General features: G+C 47.0%; 1 protein-coding gene across 2 annotated transcripts in view; it reads right to left on the bottom strand.

Annotated features, from left to right (window-relative positions):
- Window positions 1–16295, bottom strand: part of LOC136942142 (PDZ domain-containing RING finger protein 4-like) — a 39616-nt gene extending 23321 nt beyond the window's left edge. For both annotated transcript variants that reach the window (XM_067234935.1, XM_067234936.1), the window contains exon 1: window positions 16227–16295. In XM_067234935.1, the coding sequence (XP_067091036.1) occupies window positions 16227–16295 (69 nt within the window). The remainder of the gene's footprint in view (window positions 1–16226) is intronic.
- Between the last annotated feature and the right edge of the window lie 4456 nt (window positions 16296–20751).

Genomic DNA, 20751 nt, shown 5'->3' with positions numbered 1-20751 from the left:
ATCCCACTCCGACAGATGGATGCGCAGCAGCAATAAACTCGATCAAGCACTTCGAAACTTCCAATGAATAGTAGAGCTGTTCAATTAGGCTCAGCATTAACAATGAGACCGTGATGAGTTGCCGGCGATAATCTTAACGTGTAAAGACCGGGTACACGATGCGCCGTTAGAGAGAGGGACGTTATCTGAGGAGTTGGATCACGAGCGTAATCAATCTACTTCACGACTCCCTGCCTTGTCGGTCCAACTCACTCTGGTAGCGTCAGGGTGGAGTCAAACGCACCAACATCTGTGGCGTTCTCATTCACTCCACGCCTTTCACGCCTCTTCTAATCTCCCCACAACAAACAAAGGAAGAGAGGAAAAAATGGGATCTGATTCAAGGAGATGGGAGCCGCTGGCCTCCGCTGGGTTTAAAATGTTCCTGATTACACAGTGGGGAAAAAAGGAGTCCGAAGTGATAGCCACCGCTGTCGTGTTAGAAATGAATACTGTAACTACCTGTGCGTGGCAGGAAGACAGAAGGGGAAAGGGAGAGAGAGGGGGAAGAGGGAGGGGGGAGAGAGAGAAGGAGAGGGCGAGAGAAAGGGGGAGAGAGACGGGAGGGGGGAGAGAGAGGGAGAGGGGAGAGAGCGACAAAGAGAGGAAGAGGGAGGGGGAGGGGGAGAGAGAGGGAGGGAGAGAGGGAGAAAGAGGGAGGGAGGGAGAATGATTCATTACTCTCAAATGTGCTTCCTTTGATTATGTTTGTCACTCAGTCTCACTGGGTGAAAAGATTGCTGCACTTAGAAAGAGAGGGACAGAGGGGGAGAGGAGAGGGAGGTAGAGAGAATAAAAAGAAGCCTGATGTGGACATGCTACAACCCCATGTTTGTGTCTTGTTACTTTATATTTCTAAATGAAAGTATCTTTATTCAAGCTGCATTGTGGAGTACCACTGAGGATAATGATGATTCACCTTTATTAGTGATATGTTGTGCGCAACAGCTGTATCTACTTCAATTCAGATACAGGTCCATCACTCACCAGACTGCAATTTTTGTAATTTCAGCCATACACCACAAAGAGGATCTAGCTTTTGTTAATAGCATTAGTCCCCCAATATAACAACAGCAAATCTGTTCCAGGGGGTCCACTTCCAATGAAACGCCTGTCAAACATGTTTACCTGACCCGTAAACTAATAAACTGGTTTGCGAAGGAAATGAACTGTTGCATTGGCTCCCTCAAAATAATCTACATTAATGAGACAGAAGCACATACGCTAATTCTGAATGCACACAACCACAGGCAAACAATGCCATGCTGATTGTGAACACCTGCTACTGGTGTTTGAAGGGCTCGCACAAGTACGAATGAAGAGATCTAAAGCGGGACACAAACTAACTGATTAATAATTCTGGCGCTTCTCAAAAGTTCCCGAGCAACAATTTGTTGATGAACACAAAGACTACGGGGTGGCACTTTACAGATATGCTCATTTGGCATCCCTTCAGAAAGATATTTACTCTTACGAGGTAGACACTTTCGAGTGTTACTGTTTGTGTGTGTGCGAGCTGCACGCATTCGTATCTGTTTCTTTGTGTGCAAGTTTCTTGTGCCTGCAGGAAGGTAATGTCGGTTAGGCATTGCTATAGGGATCCTTAGGGAGGTCACCCAACCACATGTGTTTGTGCTGGCTGCGTTCAGTGTTGCCACCCCTATCAGGCCTGGGTTCCTCTGACTAATGGCCGTAATGAAGGACGGCTCACGACAATGTCCCCTCGTCTGTTCTCCATCCTGGGAGAAACTGCTGAGACTGAGTACCAATCAGGCTCCACACACAGGCTAATTCCCAGGCAGATTTACAGCCCTGTCTCTACGGAATGGATGCTGCCTGTATGTGTGTGTGTGTGTGTGTGTATTTGCGTAGGTGTGTACATAAGCTCCAATCATGCTGCCAGATCCCTGTTGTCTAGGAAGTCGGCCCTCCTACAATTGATCAGCCCACATTAATCTTTAATCAGCCATCAACCAATCATGGCCAGGCAGTTAAGCGTCCACTCAGAACCCACAATTAGGCCATATATCCTAATAAGGCAAACAGAGGGTCGGACACAAGGGCCAGGTCTGTCATCCAGTTTGTTGTAGAGGGAGAAAGAGGTCACTGCTAGCTGTGGATAGGAGGGGGGTCTCTGGCCAGATCAGGGTGGCAGCTGCTCGCCTACCCCGCCTCGGGTGCAAGGTGTGGGGGTAATGGAGCCTGGGCACAAGGCCTGGACATGTGGATACTGGAGGACGATGGGTAGGGATGAGACTCAATGGGCAGCCTGCTGGGTGGCTCCTGTCATCTGCTTTCTCTTATATCTTCTCTCTCTCTCTCTCTCTCTCTCTCTCTCTCTCTCTCTCTCTCTCTCTCTCTCTCTCTTCGATATATCATACACACTCTATGTCTCTCTATTCTCTATTTGTCACACTGTCTATCTTTTTACACACCTATTAGACACTCTATATCTCTCTATTTTCTCTCTTTCACATACACGCTATGTCTCTATTCTCTCTCTGTACCTCTCCAACGCACACGCACACACACACACACTCGATGTCTCTCGATTCTCTCGCCTCCAATAGCAGATGCTTAATTGTGGCCGGGGCTTGCCAGGGCACCAGACAAAATCTGCCCTCATTACCAGGTAGTGTCTGTCCAGCCATCACACCTACCAGTGGCCTCTTTCCCAAGCCCTGGTTGCTGCTTCACCCCATGATGTCTCACCAGAAGAATAAGGGGGTGATTTATATATATATATATATATGCTGGATCAGCAAAAACCTGGAGCTCTTCTTACTTTAGCAAAATGCATGTGTGTGTAAGTGTGAGTGCATGCATGTACTTGTGTTTGAGTGTGTGTGCGTGTGTGTATGTTGGGGAGGGTAGAACGATTAGGTTCATTTATACCACGGTGGTGCTTGGCATAGACCCACTGTTCCATGTGGAGCCAATGTAACACTAGAATGAGACCAAATGGCTCTCTGCTATTGGAAAGCAGAGGGAGGCAGTGTGTGTGTGCGTGTGTGCGTGTGTGTGTGTGTGTGTGTGTGTGTGTGTGTGTGTGTGGGGGGGGGGGGGTTATAATTAGATGAGCGCAATTGCTTGGGAGCAAAGCGTCTGTTCTACTGTGATTTTCCCGATAATTCTTTGGGTTGGAAAACAGGAGAAAGCAGACAATTAGTATGACCAAATAAAAATATTAACCATATTGTGAATAGAAAAGAAATCTGTGTTTAAGCAGACAGGGAATTTGGCATGTTGGAGCAATTTGACAAGAGCAAATTGCTCCCTAACAGCAGTTGGGCAACCTGTTAGGAACTTAGCTGCAGCTGTTACAATTCGCTTACATCGGCAGTCAAACACGTTTACAAATTTTTCTATGTAAATAAGAAACATGTCTCAACACGAAAGGTCAGAGAACCTGACACCGCTTTCCATGAATTGATGGAGTTCAACCTTGTGCCCCCTAGTGGTTTTAAAGGGTAAGGCTTTTTATCTGGATTTAATAGCAAACACAGCCTACGACATTAACTCCCCAGTTATCCTGTAGATACTAACAGCCTAACCTCGGCTACTCTAGCTTAGCCCATCTCCTGTGATTATGTAGATGGGACAAGGTTAGTAGGCCTACATTCACTACTGCGGCACTGTATGCAGCCCCAATCTACAGTTGTTTCTTAGACCCCTCGGTCAAAAGGGCCCAGAAACATAATGTCCACAGTCATTTAATTTAAAAGGAGCACACCTGTTCACCCAGCAGCAGGTCCAACGATGGTCATTAATATACACCATTTGTGCTAGCTAGCTGTTGGCAGCATAGAAGTGTTTACAAAGAAACATTCTTTCTTTCCGTTTTTCCAAATGAGCACCTCAAGTGATGTTCACTCACAGGAAACGTCACCCTGTAATCACGCAAACAGATTATTTTCCATCAGCAAATAATTAGCCTACAGCAGCGACTATGAAGTATATCAAATTGGTGTCTCCACAACAGCCTGGTTTGAATGCTACGCTAACACTGGAGATAGTGTATTAAGCTACACAGCGATCATGCAGTGGGAGACAACTGTTAGGAGGCTGAGGGGGTTTCGAGAATTGGTCTACCCATTTTCCTGCCATACGTTGACCTATAAAACATTCACCTGGGGAGAGAGAGAGAGAGGGGGGGGGGGGGGGGAGAGAGAGAGAGAGAGAGAGAGAGAGAGGGAACTCCCTGAGTTCATTTCTAAACACAGAAGAGAAAACATGATTGATTTTTTGCCGAGCACACTGGATATCTTTGGGCTCCTGGTCCTAAAGTACAAATCCCTCCCCAGAGCTGGGAGGATCTGCCAGACACCTGGACAGGGATGATGGGATGGACTAGTGGTGTATAAACACAAACACACACACACAAATGGTCAATACACGCCAACGGGCAAAACAGACGCATGCACAAATGTTAGGCTCTTAAGGGAGTTAGTTCCTCTCTTATTCTGTCGTTTAGAGCTCTTCTGTCAGGGCTCCGATGAAGAATCCCTTGCCCCAGGTGGAGGGAAGCCCCATCTCTCTTTCCAAAACAGGTTTTTCTATTGATTATCACACGCACAGTCTAAACACACATTGAGAGACAGACAGTCTCTCTCACATTGATTGTGTCTGTTTGTCTCCCTCAGGCTGTTCCAGTCCCTAGGCAGCCTTCGAGCAAAGCGCTGTTTGCAAATCTACTGTGGTGACTCTTTTTACTGCAGAACAACTAACAGACCACAGAGATCATGTCAGTCTCTCTTGCCACGTAAACGTCACCTAACTCAATCAGTTCATGCTTGGAAGAAAGTAGCTAACACTTAAATATTTACTCAAAACACCTGCCTGGTTTTCAGTTTCACTATGACCCTGACTGGACATTGCTCAAATGGGTGTTCTGAGAGTGGCATTGTGGCACGCACTTAAGCTGCTAGCGCTACAATGGCTCCCAGAAACTCCCCTCAGGATTGCGCGACCGCTGGCCACGTAGAGGAGCTGACATGGACGATGACACTCAGAATGGTAATGACGAGCTGGGAGACGCGCCGGTTACACTAATGGACTCCCAATCAGCGCTCCCTTAGAATGGCACACACACACACAGACGCACAACACACACATGCACAAGACACGCGCACACGACCCCCCCCTCCCCCCACCCACACACACACAAAGGGGTAGAGCTTTTGAAACAGAGCACAGATTGACCACAGAGGGAGACTTGGATAACATTTCACATTTCATACTGGTCTACTGTAATTAGAACTTACGATTAAACGGACTGATGAAATGGATTACATAATATGATCTGATACCATATAAGCACATAGATTTTATATAATCATACTAAACTAAATAGCGAGATGTAAACGGTTTTGGACGCAGCGCTTTACAATGCGATACAGTAGAACACAGCAGGAGACGAGTGAAGCAGGTGGGCCCATGCTCAGCACAGTATCAGAGTGTTTGTCGTAGTGTTGGACTCTGACTGTGAGGGAGAGGGGGCTGTGTGTGTGTAGTGTGTTTGTATGTAGTGTGTTTGTGTGTAGTGTATTTGTGTGGTGTGCGTGTGTGTCTGAGGCGCGTGTATGGGTGCGTGATGTACGTATGTGTGCGATGTGTGCCGCTTGGCGTGTGCGCACGGGTGTGTGTGTGTCAACAGCATGGTGCATTTGTATGTGTGTGAGGTGTGCCTGTACGGGTGTGTGATGCGTGGCGTACGTGTGTGTGGTGTGTGTTTATGGGTGTGTGCCTGTACAGTATGGCGTATGTGCACGGTGGGGGGGTATGTGTGCGGTGCACGTGCGTGTGTGTTTGTGTGTCTCACGTGTGTGAGAGACACAGGAAGGAAGAGCCTCTGGTGTGTAGGAGGTGCTTGGTTTACTGCAGCACTGCAGGGGAGATGAGAACATGGCCACCAGTCTACGGTACCCGAAGGAGCCTGCCTCTCCCACTGAGAAGAAAACCTCCGATCTTGAGGAGACTGAGAGGAATGAGTCACGTGGCTGTGAAATTGATCTATTCCCCATATAAAGATCAACATAGGAGAGATTGGAAAGCACTAGGACGTATGGTGAATATTTCTGGTCGTGGGCCTCGAATATGTGTCTGATTCAAAGATTTGGTGTGTCTCGTGTAAAACGTTTGGACGAATGTGAAGGCTTTGGCTTTTCGAAGACGCTCCAGTCTTTACATTTCTGATCAATGTGTAGAACATGCACATCTTTTCTTCTAGTCAATTAGTCCAATAGCTTTCCATACTCTGAGTCATAAGATATGTGTCAACTGGCTGTAACCTGGCACTGGACAAAGCCTGGAGTTTTAAAAAGCCATTGAAAAAGGACTTTGATGAAAACAAGGCCGATGGAAGTGTGTCAGTGTGTCAGTGTGACAAGAGTACTAACAAAGGCCCTGCCTCGACTCACCTTCACTTGAATGTAGCAGAAACACTCAGTCAAATACGGACACTATACGACAAGTAGTCCCTCTACGCAACATTCAAATGCACACCACTTGCTGTACGAAGGTGGCAACTATAGCGTGGTTAATAATAGGCTCTCATGTCTAGACGGCTCTGTGGAGAGGAGGTGGCTGGTGGCTGTGGATGCTAGAATGTTAATGTGGCTACAGGGTCTGTATTCATGGAGCTTCTTATGGTATCCTCCCGGGGGCCTGGCCATGTGGGCTGTGGAGCAGGGAGGTGTGAGTGTGTGTCACCCTTCCCATCAACCCCCTGTCAGAGCGGGCTTATCAGAGGAGCCACAGGGGGAGCCCGCTGACCTGCGGAGTGACACCAAGCGAGCCTGCTTCACCGGGGCTTTGTGTTTCCCAGCCCCCCCCCCCCGATCTCCTGGCCTTTCTCAGCATCACTCATCCAGACAAACACACGCGCACGCACACACACACAGACACACTCCTTTCAGACACACGCACAGGCGCATGCACACGCGTCGACACGTTCCCTTCTCTCGTACACATTCACAAGTGGACACACAAACTCACACTCACACACGCGTGCACACACACACACAGATGCCCAGCCACATCACACCAAGATAATGCACAAACGCCTTGCTAGCCAAGGGGCCAGGGCAGAGCAGGAAGAGAGGAAGGGACAAACAATGTTCAGGAAGAGCACATTACTTTGTCACATCCTCTATCGACGAAGGATCACATGGGCAGCTCCGGGTTGACACTGTCCCATTTCTCCAAATGTCAGCAGAGATGGTGGGAGATGATATCCGCAGACCAGGCGTGGGGGGAAAACGGACGCTGGCTTATTGTGCGGTGTAGATAAGCGGAGGATTGGTCCTCCGTATTCCTCCGTGTCTTCTCCTATTTCGCGAACGGTGTGAAAGGATTAAAAGAAGAGACCTTGTCTCTCACTCTCCAACAGCCACACACACAAAAACGACACCCAGGTATGTCTCTCCCACTGGAGTGCAACCAAAGGGAGAGCTTGGTTTTCATTATCATTCTTATTAGTGTGAAACAGAAACAGCCCTTCGTTTTAACTCTGTACTTCCCATTCGAAAGGTCAGACTCAAGTCTTAGCTCTAAAAGATAAATTTTTTCTTTAACAGGATATAAATCCGTTGAATGGCACTAACACTGCACACTTTGTACAAGCCATGGTGAAGAGAGTTTTAACATATTTTGGACCATTAAGACCATACCATCTACCTCAGAAAGTGACTATAACAGCTTACACAACTCTCTGAACTGAGCATCCCACCTGGGCCATTGTGTGTTGAGGTACTGCTGGCCTCGCTCCTTCTCAGTGTAGAGTCCTACAATAAGGTGCCTCTCTCTTGTCTCCTTGAGTGTGGTCCTATTTTAATTGGGGCAGAAGATGTCTCCTTGAGAATATGGTAATGAGTTAATGAGGGTCCTTCAGTCTGCCTAAACACAGCTGATGTACTGAGAGTCCTAACACACACACACACACACACACACACACACACACACACCCTCCTGGGAAGATCCCATGGCGCTTCCTTTTAGCTAATGTTCAAAGAGGGATGCCCAAGCTGTTGGAACTGGTGTCACACACACACACCATGTATTTCATTAGCTTGTGCTAAATTTATGCTGCTGTATAAACGAAGAAGATTGCTTCTTTGAAATGCATAAAATGTCATTTATGAGAAGTAGCTGCAGTAAGTGTTCCTGCCTTCCACCATTAATAATGAGCCTATCGGTGTTAAAACAAGGAACAATATCTCTCTCAAATCTTTTGATTTATGTTTACCTCAGGAGATGGATACAACAAAGTACTGGGCCAGACAGGCTTTCCAACCCAAGCACCACAGTGCCATGACATTTCTAGCTGTAACACACGCAATGACTTATGACTCATCTTCCACCAAGATCAATTCATTAGACAGACGCTTCAGTTCAACAGGATTAAGTATTGAGACACTCAGTCACGTGGCTCATTTCCATCGTTGCTCTTCGTCTCTGATTGAAGTCGAGTGGCTTTGATCCTAACGAAAGCGCCAAGCCGTGATGCGTTTGAAGACGAGTCTCTCGTTTCGGTCCCTCTCGTTGGATGACGCCGCACTTATGTCATCATCAATCTGTGAGGTTACACCTCCCCCCCCCCCCCCCCCTTACCACACAATGGGATAAACAGCTAAAATACACTGTAGTAAACAGATTTGTCATTCCAAAGAAGCGTAGACACACAAGTGACTGGTGTATGCTGTTTGGTGTAACCTGCATGTCCCATGTGGAAGGGATGACAGTGATGGGTGTGGAGGAGATGCGATAAAACTCATTTTGAAGAGTGTCCTCGCAGTCGTGTCAAAGGGGGTGAGGGGGTGTGCGTGTGTGTGTAGGGGTTTGGAGGAGGTCCAGGGATTTGATACATGGCGGAAAAGGTCAGCATAGCTCTTATTGGGATAAGAAAGAGACGGAAAAGCAAAAGGTCAGTTCATCAACTGCCTCTTAAATCCTCGCTGCTCCTCCCGAACGAGATTTAGTGGACTGACTGATAAAAGACCATTGACTTCCTATCGGGTCGTAAACTTGCCGGCGCTCGTCTCCCGTCTTCCACATCCATGTTTCAGCTCCAACTAACCAACGGTGTCACACACATTTACATGACGCCGGTCTCATTTCACCTGACACAGGTGATCAACAGAACCACAGGTATAAACAGCTGCTCTCTATACTCTCACTAGGAAACAGCTACCAGGTCCACAGGTCTGGGACTGCATTATGTGAATATGGGAAAATAAAGTCCCTGCTTTTACATTCAGTGTGAGCCCGGGGTTATGTAACCCACTGCAGTGTCTGAATCAGTCTGTGAGCAGTGAAGACGCAGGGGCCACTGGAGGCAGGAGGTAAATACTACCGCTGCTTTGCGAATGCAAACAGGCAAAGTGGAAAAAGATCTAGTCAGCATATCACTGATCTCATTTCCCATGTCTGGAGTTCCAGAGGCAGATGTCTTGATGTCAGCAGACACCCATTTGTGTAGCGATCAAACATGGTAGGCCTGGCCGGTCAGCGCTGTGATAAAAACATGCAGGATGAAGCTGAGCTCGGGATGGGGGAGGGAGACGGCCAGAAATATGGACCGAGGTATTCCCAGCGAAATGGGAGGACAGCATCAGATTATATTTCAGCGTAATCTCTCCAGGGTGGACACGAGATCAATCAAGCAGTACATTTATCTTTCCTCCCTCCTTTGTTCTTTCCTATCAATTTTAACGGTTGAGGGACATCATTCACAAAAATGTAATGGGACAGGGAGATGGATGAGAACATTTGTAGCTAACAGTCTGGAGATAGAGCGGGAGATATGGAGGGGGCAGGAGAGAGGGGAGCAGAGTTCAAAAGCCGGTGCCGATAAAAAACCATCCCACACAATGCCTGAGAGCGTGCACACACATGCACACACCTGGAGGCACGCACACACCCAGATAGATACACACGCATGCACAAACAGACATACACATGCGCACACAGACAACATCTTCGTCGTGCTATGTGCCTTCTTTTTATTATAATAAGCGATGGGTTCGCATTTCACAGCATCCCTCTTGACCCGATGTGTCCTGCTCAGTAAAGGGTAAGCCAGGAGAGATGCAGGAGCTATACTCTGAATGACTAACTGCCCATCAGCAGAACAGCTCTGTGGTGCCACCAGCTACGGCCCACAGACAACACTCGAGGGGGGGAGAAGAACGAGCATCTCTCCCTCCACCACGCTGGGTCCTTCCTGCGAAGGATGCAGGATGGAGCTCCTGGGAATCGTCCTTCACCTCAGGCGCACATGAATTCCGACTCTGCCTCATTTCAGCTCTGTCACTTCCTCTCCGCCGAGCGACACCTCCGCACGGGCTTGCTAAGAGCGGGAACCAGAGATGGAGTGGTCATATTTCAGCATCACAACACTCTCATACGCTACGGTTTCTTACGGCTAACAATGTTCTTTAACAACCCTTTGATTTGGATTTTCTGAGGGATTGCTTTGAGTGGGCTGGCGTGTGGCGGACGTCCTCCCTCATTTATATGCATCAGTCAGTAAACAGGCCCAGTTGAGGCTCATTGACTTAGACAGATACTTCCAAATCCATTTCTCAACCTGGAGGGCTCCGCTGTCTATTCTTGGAACTCTGTCCTATAAAGCAGGAGTTGATGTGGCCATTTGAAAAGAACTGCAAAGATGAACTAGAGATGGTACAATTTCTGGGGAAATTGTAGGGTGTGCTTGCTTGCGTCGGTTCCACAGGGGTCCGTTTTGAATGACATTTTTACAACTGATATTTCTGTATATTTTATATAAAAATGCATACTTATTATTTATAAAGATTACATAGATTTAAAAGCATTTTTTGCTGCTCATTTACAACTGAAAATACGAGTGAAGTGTAGAATGAAATAGATGTCTTCTTAAAAATTTACCTAATCTCTATGACTTAAACGTCATTTTAAGTTTTTCCCTTCTCATGATATTTTCAGGCATTTAGCCTACTCATTGCATTCATTCATTAATAAAGAACCTCCTTTGAAGATTATTCTACGACGTTACCCGGCAGTAGAAGATGGAATCGCGATTCAAACAGTACCATCTGCTAACAGAAAATATGCCCCCCAAAACGTAAATAAGCTTGACATTTATTTAGTCGAAAATCGCTCATTCATAAAAAGCTCACTGGTAGCGATCATTGTCAGTAACAACGCAAAATGCGATTGAGCCCTGTGTGGAGAAGCTGCTCCGGTAAATTGTACTACTACGGTACAGTACTAGACTACTGCTGTGTTCGTCTTGGTACTGTAGCGATTGCGTTGGTTGAATTGGATTTAACGTTCCGTTGTACGGTTTAGGCTGAAATTAATTATTTTCATGAACAGATTGACAACGTTTAGGCTGTGGCAATGAAGTTCAGGTTAGTAGTTAGATAGACTTTTGATTTAAGTAAGGGGAGTGCCGAACATGTTCTGTCGCCGTTTGACTTCCTAAACAGCTGTGTACTGTACTGTAGATGTTTTGTAGTGTGTCTCGCGTAAGCTACAGCGTTGCAGTGAGCTACACTGGTTTGAAACCAGAGGTAATGGTAATTTCACCAACAAATCGTTTACTAATGTCAGAATAAATCCTACAACGAAAATGTATTTGTGAGGAATGTTTATTTTAACGATTGAAAACAGATACATCATAGACCACTGTAGTATGTGTTGCCCGGGCAACACAGGCTAATGTCATGATGCTAATACTTCAGTGAAATAAAAGACTACTGTTTCCGAAAGTAGATGTACTTCCTTAATAATATCAGCTTATATTGTACATTACACATCACAATTGTGTGTCATATCACAAAGTAAAATGAGTAAATAGTTATCACCCTGGCCTCTTTGCTTGTGGCGTTTCTGCAGCTGCCTTGCAGTAAAGCTATAGTTAGCCTAGCTATCCCCCAAGTTAACAGATGCGAAACGAATGTTCTGCTACAGGTAGTCACGCGTGTTTTCGTGACGTTAGTGACGTAGTGACGTTAGTAACGTCAGTGACTGTGGCTAGCAAATTAGCCACCGTTAGCAACTCAATCGCTACCAAGACAAAACCTTTGACACCTAGGTTGTCTATGTAGGCCAAATATTGACTGAGTTTTAGGGGAGCAAAAAGAAATAAAAAAAGAAATAATAATAATAATAATATATATGTGAGAGAACAAAGGTTGTGCCCTTGCCGAAGGCAAAGCACACCCAATGAGGTGAAGTAAATAAAGCGGCGAAAAGAAAGTTCTTGTTGTTTGCACGATGTCCTATGGTAGGAGTATCTAGGTGTTGGTTTAGCCTAGTGGTGACACATCAGCGTCACCTCAAGGTCCGGAAATCCAATTCACAAACCCAGAGGTTAGGCTGACTATCCTCTTGGGTATAAAGGAGTTATGTTCACAAAATCAACTTTATCTTTATAAATCGTACTGTCCAGACATCACAATGGGGAAGATTACTACCTAAGCTAACGGCCCCATATCTAGCCATGTCACTAAGATAAGCTACAGTGCTTCTCTCATCAACATCTGCGGTCGTCCTAATTAGCCTTGGAGAGCTACACATCGCTGAGTTTGAGTAGCACACAGACAATGTGTGACACTCACAAGGGAAGACCATGGACACAAAGGGATTTGCATTGCTGTGTGAGGCCACGGAGCAAGGAAAGGATTCCATTGTCTTCAGAAATCCCTCAGGGAAGGTTAGAGGTATGGGATGAGACAAATTTACTCTTAACACAATGCAAAATGTATGAGAGTCCATGTATGAGAGGGAAGAATAAAGAATTGACCGTATTCATGGCATCAAGGAAGGGGTAGAAGAAGTGAGACAGAAGAAAAAGAAACAGGAGACAAAGAAAGAGTAAAAAGCAGATCAGAGAGGGAAACATGCAAAGTTAAAAAAGAGTGAAAGAATGAAAAGGGCAGGCCAAAATTCCTGCGTCCCCACGGTTAGCAAATGCTGATACAATAAATAAAAAATGTCAGCCTGGCGCAATAGCTTGGCCGCCCAGCAGAGAAAGGTGAACATATTTCCAGAGAGGGAGTGAAGAGTACAGACAGAGAGAGAGAGTGAGAGCCGAAGTCATAAATCCCCCACAGCTAGCGGGGTCAGGCAGACAGGTATGGTGTCAAAATTGTTTCTGGGTGTGAGTAGTAGGGAGGTAGGAGGGTGACCAACCACCATGACTGACTCCTGCTTTAGGAATCAACCTGCAGCAAGGGCAGCCTCTCACAACCTGGCACCAACACACTGCATTTACATCTACACACACACCCATGCTCAGTGCAGTCACACTGGGGGACAGCATGTGATGTGTCCCCGCAAGTGAAATGGATACAGAGAGAGAGAGAGAGAGAGAGAGAGAGAGAGAGAGAGAGAGAGAGAGAGAGAGAGAGAGAGAGAGAGAGAGAGAGAGAGAGAGAGAATGAACAGAAGGAGAGTCACTGTAGAACAGTGTGTGAGATAGAGAAAGACAGAGAGATGAGAGAGACAGGGACAGATAGGATGAGAGAGACAGAGAGATGTGTAAAAACAGGGAGAGAAGGCGTGTAGGATGATGAGGCAGTAATACTCCTCTGCTCTGTCTCCTAATGACAACAGACACACTGACTTACCTTCTACCCACAGAGAGCGCTCTGCTGGCCAGAGGACACTCACTTTCCCTCTCTGCTGCGGCTGTATCTCACTCTCTCTCTGTTTGGATCAGTGCTTCCTCTCTCACACACTTTCTCTTTTTCTCCCTTATCCACATCACACTCTCTCTGTCCCCCCATCTGTCTACCTCTCTCTCCCTCCCTATTTCTTTTTTTCTCTCCATCTCAAACTCTCTCCCCCCCTTTCTTTCTCTCACCCACTCCTCTGACTGACAGGAAAGGTAAAGCACTCCCGTTCTCCCTCCGCCTTTCTTTCCCACTTAATCACAATCCGTCTTTCTCACTCTAGATTTTCTATGCCTGTATCCCTCCATCTCTCTCTCAGTCTACCACACTCTCCCTCTCTCCACCACACTCTCCCTCTCTCCCACACTCTCTCTCCACCACACTCTCTCCATGTCTCTCTCAGTCTACCACACTCTCCCTCTCTCCACCACACTCTCCCTCTCTCCCACACTCTCTCCACCACACTCTCTCCATCTCTATCTACCACACTCTCCCTCTCTCCACCACACTCTCCCTCTCTCCCACACTCTCTCTCCACCACACTCTCTCCATCTCTCTCTACCACAATCTCTCTCTCTGCCACATTATCCCTCTCTCCACCATACTCTCTCTATCTCTCTCCCCCTCTATACCACACTCTGCCTCTCTTTACCACACTCTTCATCTATCTTCCTCTCTCTCTACCACGCTCTTCATCTCTCTTCCTCTCTCTACCACGCTCTTCATCTCTCTTCCTCTCTCTCTACCACGCTCTTCATCCCTCTCCCTCTCTCCCTCTCTTCCTCTCTCCCTCTCTCCCTCCCTCTGTCTCCCCCAAAGTGATCAGATAGGGGCGTGTTGATGCTGCCACGCTCCCCTGAGGTGATCTCTGGGGGCTTCAGCTGAGCTAGCCTATTTGTCATACAGCAGGGGAGGCTTCTCTCCACAGTCGAGCGCACAGTCTGGTGTTCCACAGGGGCCGACACACCTGGTGGACACCGCGTCCTTCTGCTGGATGTAGAGACACAGAGTCATCACTCTCCTCATGCAGTAGCTGGAGCTAAAGAGTGCAGCACTACAGAAGAGCTATGCTCCTCTCCCAGGACTGGGACCGAGCAGAGTATGCCATACAAAGGCATTCTCGACATCTGTCATGGCACTGTACAGGCTGGACAAGCTAAACTAGGCTTGCCTGAATAGAGCAGATGAGAAACCTGTGTATTCCCTCTTCACATTCCGAAACCCACTCAAACGTTCCAGAAAAGCCAAACCCATTGACAATTGCCATCCTTTGAGTCTTACAGTGACTCCAGTCTCTTACAAGCTGAAAGCCACAGGCAGCGGTTAACACATCCAGCTAACCTCCCCCTCTCCTCTTCTCTCCTCTCTTCACAAAGGTAAAGAGAGACATTTCACGTCTAATTAATGCACAGGATGGTTGTATAAAATGGCTAATGAGGCTGTGATCACACTGGCGTGAAGTCAAGCCAGCCAGAGCTCACTCTTAGAGGCTGGCTGAGCACTACTCTGCTCAATGAGATTCTGAGAGTCTCAGTTATTAGCCTGTCATGAGACGAGAGGTGGTGGGGGAGACAGGGGGAGACTGGGGGAGAGGGTATGGAAGGGTGGAGGAGAGAGTAGAGAGTGTGGGAGAGTGGGGGAAACTGGGGGAGACTGAGGGAAGAGTATGGGAGAATGGAGGAGAGAGTGGGGGAAGATGGGAAGAACGTAGGGGAATTGGGGAGACAGTAGGGAAGGATTTGAGAAGAGAAGCTGGCGGGCAGTGTTTAAAGCTTGCTTTTGTTATCCTTGACACTTGAATTGGAGATATTTGGGTGTAATCAGATATTGGTGGGTAGTTACATCATTGTGATGTTGAGATGGACTTGAATGATACGTATCATTTATCGATAATAAATCACTTCAACTGGCATAACATGGTGTTTATCTACACTGGCTCTAGGACTCTAAGAAAGAAACATTACTGTCAAGACAGCACCAAATTCCTTGAGAACACCTGAAGACATCTTGTACAAGACAACGTTTATTTGCCTGGGACCTCTGTATATTGGCACCAGTCTAAACCACCCTCCACAAAAGACATGGACAGAACAAGCAGCCCTGACCCTAAACAATCAATCTCACCAGTCTGTAATAAAAGCTAGAGTGTCCGGCTAGAACATTCTGAACCATGACTCGATCAAAAAGCCATGAGCCCCCTCCAGGTGGTGTGTGCTGCCCTCAGGTGAGTGTGCTTCAGCATCCCTGTCCAATCCACCTGCTCCCTCAGCCTGGTGGGCGATTCAACCATGCTCATCCACTGCCAACACAGCTGCTGCTCCGGTAAAACACACCATAGGAACACACTTCCTCTCCCTGTTATATCCTCCATTCTGTATACATACACTCCTCTCCTCCTTCTCCTCTCCTCCTCCTCCTCCTCCCCTCCCCTCTCTCCTCTTATCTCACAGCCACACAGCAGCAGAGATGCAGAAACTCCACACAGCACACTAGATCACTTTCAGACGGTAAAGAGCCTCCACTCACCTGGGCAATCTCATACAGCAGTTTGTAGTGTTCCTCTCGTTTCTGTAAAGTGCACAGATTGCAGCCCATTATAGTCGTCGTGGAAATGCCTGGCGTCAGTCGTCCCTGAGCAGTGGTACGGACAGGGGATTACCCTCCAGACCTGGCCACCGCTTCTCATCAGTCACTCCTTAGCGGGCATGTCACACACACACACACACACTCTTACACACTTGTGTCAACAACCAAAAACGGGCATTCAGACCCCCCAGTCAGGGACAGAAAAATCTCCTGTGAAGCAGATGCAGTCTCCGATGAGAGCAACGTCTGCAGCGTTCAGCCGTGTAGCGTTGGCAGTCGTAGTAATAGTAGCGCTTTCAGTGTCAGCCGGTGCTATCCTGCTCTCCTCTCTCCCTTTCTCTCCTCTCTCAAGCACACACGCTGGAGTTGTGGCTCCCGCGCGCATAGACACTCCCCCTTTTCCCCCTCGTAGCCTCGGTGCACATGACTACACCGACACCAGCTCCTGAATAATGACGCAGTCTGCCTGGTTAATATTCATGAGGAAGGCATGGGCAAGGGGAGGGGACTGTTGAAGTGGGCGGGGTGCGAGAGCCAGAGTGCTGGCTCATTGAGACGGAGGCGCAGTCACACGACAAGCTCCTTTGTGCGAGCATCGCCGCGGAGAAGGCAGGGCGACGCTCACGCGGCCTTCCTCACCGAGGGGAGAGGAGTCTCCCTGCCACTATCCCACTCGTGTCTGAAGTGTTTCACCTGGCCTGTCTAGTGTGGTGAACGTTCCACACTGGAGGAAGACGAGGGCGTGTTTCTCTCTGAGGTACAACAGTTCTCCCCAGAGTAGGTATGCTAAAGCAATCGCGGATTGGGTGTTTACAATATGTATTGACTGCATATACGAAGGCAATAGGAAAAAGCCAATAACAGAAAGGTCATTGAGATACAACTGTTTGCACTGCGGCATGTGTGACAACAGCAGCGTGTGATTCCATATTTGAGGTCATAAATATCCCCCTCCCTCGTGAGACGTGACGTGACTGGTCGAAGAAAAAAAAAACCTTATTCATTTGAAACTTTAAGTAGACGTTGCAGGTGTCTACGATAATGGAGACTCTACAACAAATTGGCAATCAGGAGAAGCTGGAGACTTCAGAGAAGATGGATCAACCGCTGGTTTCTCTCAAACTGTGATAATTACAAGACAATAGACCCTGGCCACGATATCAACGGTGGGACCCCCTACTCGCTAACAGGAAGCTTCACTAACGAGCAGTAATTGTTAACAAATTGGCCTCCCAGCCAACTGAGAGCTCGGTGAGCTGAGCGGAGCGGGGCGAGGAGTAGATGAGCTCTCATCTGCTGGCTACCAGGCATCCCTCCCCCAGGGACTTCATAATCCGATTTTCTGGGCTTTAATTTTACTCTACTGCCTGGAGGCAAGCCAAACAGCTACCTACATCACGCAGCACCATTACGGTTAATACTATCCACCATCCCCCTCTCCTTCCCAACCACTCACCCCCAGCACCCCAACCCCCCCCTCCAACCAACCATCACTGTCCTCTAACCATCATCTCCTCGTTCAGGAGTGTCTTACAGGAGCAGCCTTTCTCTTGTTGCCTGGCAATACCAAATACCACGAAGGGCTGTTCACTAAAGTATCAATTTGACATCAAAGAGTCTTGCAGGGTGGCTGGTGAGTAGTGGTATGATATTGCATTTGGAGGAAGGGGGTAGTGAGCGTTCTCTGTTCACACCGTGAAAATAGTGAAAAATGGGAGACGCAGGCAGCGGCGGGAGTGATGGAGGACCAGTTGAAATGGAGTGAGACTGTGTCTGTCACGGACATGTTTGTGTAGAGGTGAAGGGCCTCCAACATGTATGCCTGGGAGAAGCAAACTGCTAAACAGGCCTTTTCAAGAATCCTGGAGGATCCCACAACACAAACAACCGGAGTGTTGTGTGCGCAGCAAGACAGCGATTACCTCCCGAATGTGCTGACAACACCCACACCATTATGAACATCGGGCATTAATAACAAAACAATTGCAAAAAACTGCCTTGCTCAGGGAACAGCACTGGTTGTCCAACACTTTGTGATGCTGTGGTCACCAACCCATAAAGGTTAAGATGCCCATCGGTCAGCCTAATGGTCTTCCTCCTCCTCCCTGAGGCGAGGCTGATACTGGAGCCTCTGCCTGCGGTCAAGCGGCTCCTCTCAATGGGACGTGTTGAGTGAAGGATATCCTCCGAAGAGAACATTAAGACTGATAAAAGCCCTCCTGAGGTGCTTTACAGCATTGGGTTCTACATTCTGCCGGTGAGAATTTACCTGAAACTGCATTTCCAATGTGACCTAGGGGCAGGATTGACACATTATACTAACGTTTAACAAAACTGCTCACTTCCTGCTCACAGGACAATACTATTTGATACGGTGTGGTTTGATACCATTGTACGGTTTCTGGTAGTACTACGTTTCAACGTAACACTTAAAATGATTACACATAGCGAATCAAGCTTCCCTAACAATAATTGTGTAAAAAAAATACTATTAAATCTTTATGGATGTACAAGAGAAAAGTATTCTGGTTTACATTTTCCTCACCACTGCCCTTCCAGCTCTCCTTCATTACTGGTCATAATACATTAATCGTGAAACTGCCCTTTGCCTGAGTAAAAAGGGGATCTGGATTGTGTTCCCACTCTCAGTTAATGGGCCTTGCATGCAGGGGCATTGACAAGCCATTCGTTTTTTCCATGACGGTCCTATTTCAAGATTTCTTCAATTCAATTTCTGACAAACTGATATTTGAGCCCCCTTTACACCTGAAGTCAAGTCATGTGTGTAATTCAGTTGTATGACCGAATTGAGAACTCACATGCCGTCTATAACAGGTGAGTTGTCATGAACACACATACATACATGCTCACACACACACATACACACTTGTTCACACACATGCACACACACAGGAGGCGGGGCTTAAAGTTCCATCACAGATGAAACATTTAAATCAGGAATAAGCAAGAAACCACCAGCCTGCAACCAAATACCCAAAGTCAAGGTGACTTTTCTACTGTGGGATCCAAATCAAGGCGAAAACATATGCATTGACTTGCTCTATTTCAAATTAAATCCAACGTTTTCCCAGAGAGAAACGAACACCATCCACAGGTACACACATGCAGAGGATCGGTGACAACACCTGAGCTGGAGTTTAAATCCGAGGGCAGACAGCCCAGGGAGGGAGGTTGGCTCTGGGCAGGCTTCCTCTGCCAGATCAATGTGCCTAGTTCCATTAAACACAACACTTAGCACAAGTACCTGACAGTAAGGAGGTTAAATGTGCAAAAAGCAGCCAATTATTAAGGTCAAGAGGGCAAATTGAAGCACCTTCCAGGCTAATGTGAAGGAGAGGAATACTAAGAGCCCTTCATGCAGATGGTGGAAACCCATTTGTTTGTATCCAACACTTCAATAGCTTCTGGTAACCTTGACAACAAACACGCCAGTGTGTGATGATAGCTGCGGAAGATTTAATAAGTAAGGGTTAGAGCAAGTCTGTGGAGTCTGGACTACTCCCTGGAAGGAATATCAAGTATCTTCAGCCTCGCTCTGCAAAAACAGGTTTATTAGACTGGGATTGACATGTCAGTTGTGTGGAAAATTCTCTGAGGTGTTGGCTTTGAAGAGCGAAATCATATTCACATGAATGAAGGCGAGCGGGGATGCTAGAGGGGCTTCTGATGTGACACAGGGCTCAGATGTGATCTCCTACAGCCACCCTGTGCCTGGCCCTCGCCCCAGGGCTCTGACGCCACTCCATCACGGAATAATTAAATGCAAGTCTTTTATGAATGAACCATCCACACAACCTCCCCTTCCTTTGACAGCTCTGATGGTAGGTGTTCCAACACACACTCTCAAACACATAGACATATACATACACACATGGACATGCACACAAGAACACACACTCAAATTCACAGGTGGGTGCTTCAAAGGCAAAGTGTCCAGACCGTGGGAAGCCGACCAAAACATGTTTCTCAATGACAATAAATAATTAAAAAGGCTTGAATCATTAATTCATGTGGGAACGCTGCCATGGATATAAATAGCTTATCGACAGCCCACTATGATGGCTCACAAAAAGTAACATTTTAAGCAATTAACATAATGGCTACCTTATTCATAGATCTATAGATTGTCCAGGTTTATCTCGTATTTTTATGTTAGTAGAGTACACTTTGGAGAGATGAATAATGGATTACTGTGCCATTAAGAGTTTCTGATTAGCACTTAACCACTAGTGGTGTACAAAGATTACCCATCTGCCTTTCCAGTCAAGTTCATAGAAATATTTGACAACATTTTGCATTATGGTTACATTAACTACCATGCATAACATACCTATCGTAACATTGCCGTTACAAAGGAACTGATATTTAGTCACTTCATAACGATTTAGTGGTTCAATATTACACAAGTGAAACTTGGTATGGGGGAGGTTGGGATTTCCAGATG

Source organism: Osmerus mordax, chromosome 4 (genome assembly GCF_038355195.1).
Source record: "Osmerus mordax isolate fOsmMor3 chromosome 4, fOsmMor3.pri, whole genome shotgun sequence".
NCBI classification, from domain to species: domain Eukaryota; kingdom Metazoa; phylum Chordata; class Actinopteri; order Osmeriformes; family Osmeridae; genus Osmerus; species Osmerus mordax.
Note: the sequence above shows the minus strand (reverse complement) of the source record. Positions and strands in the feature narration are given on the sequence as shown.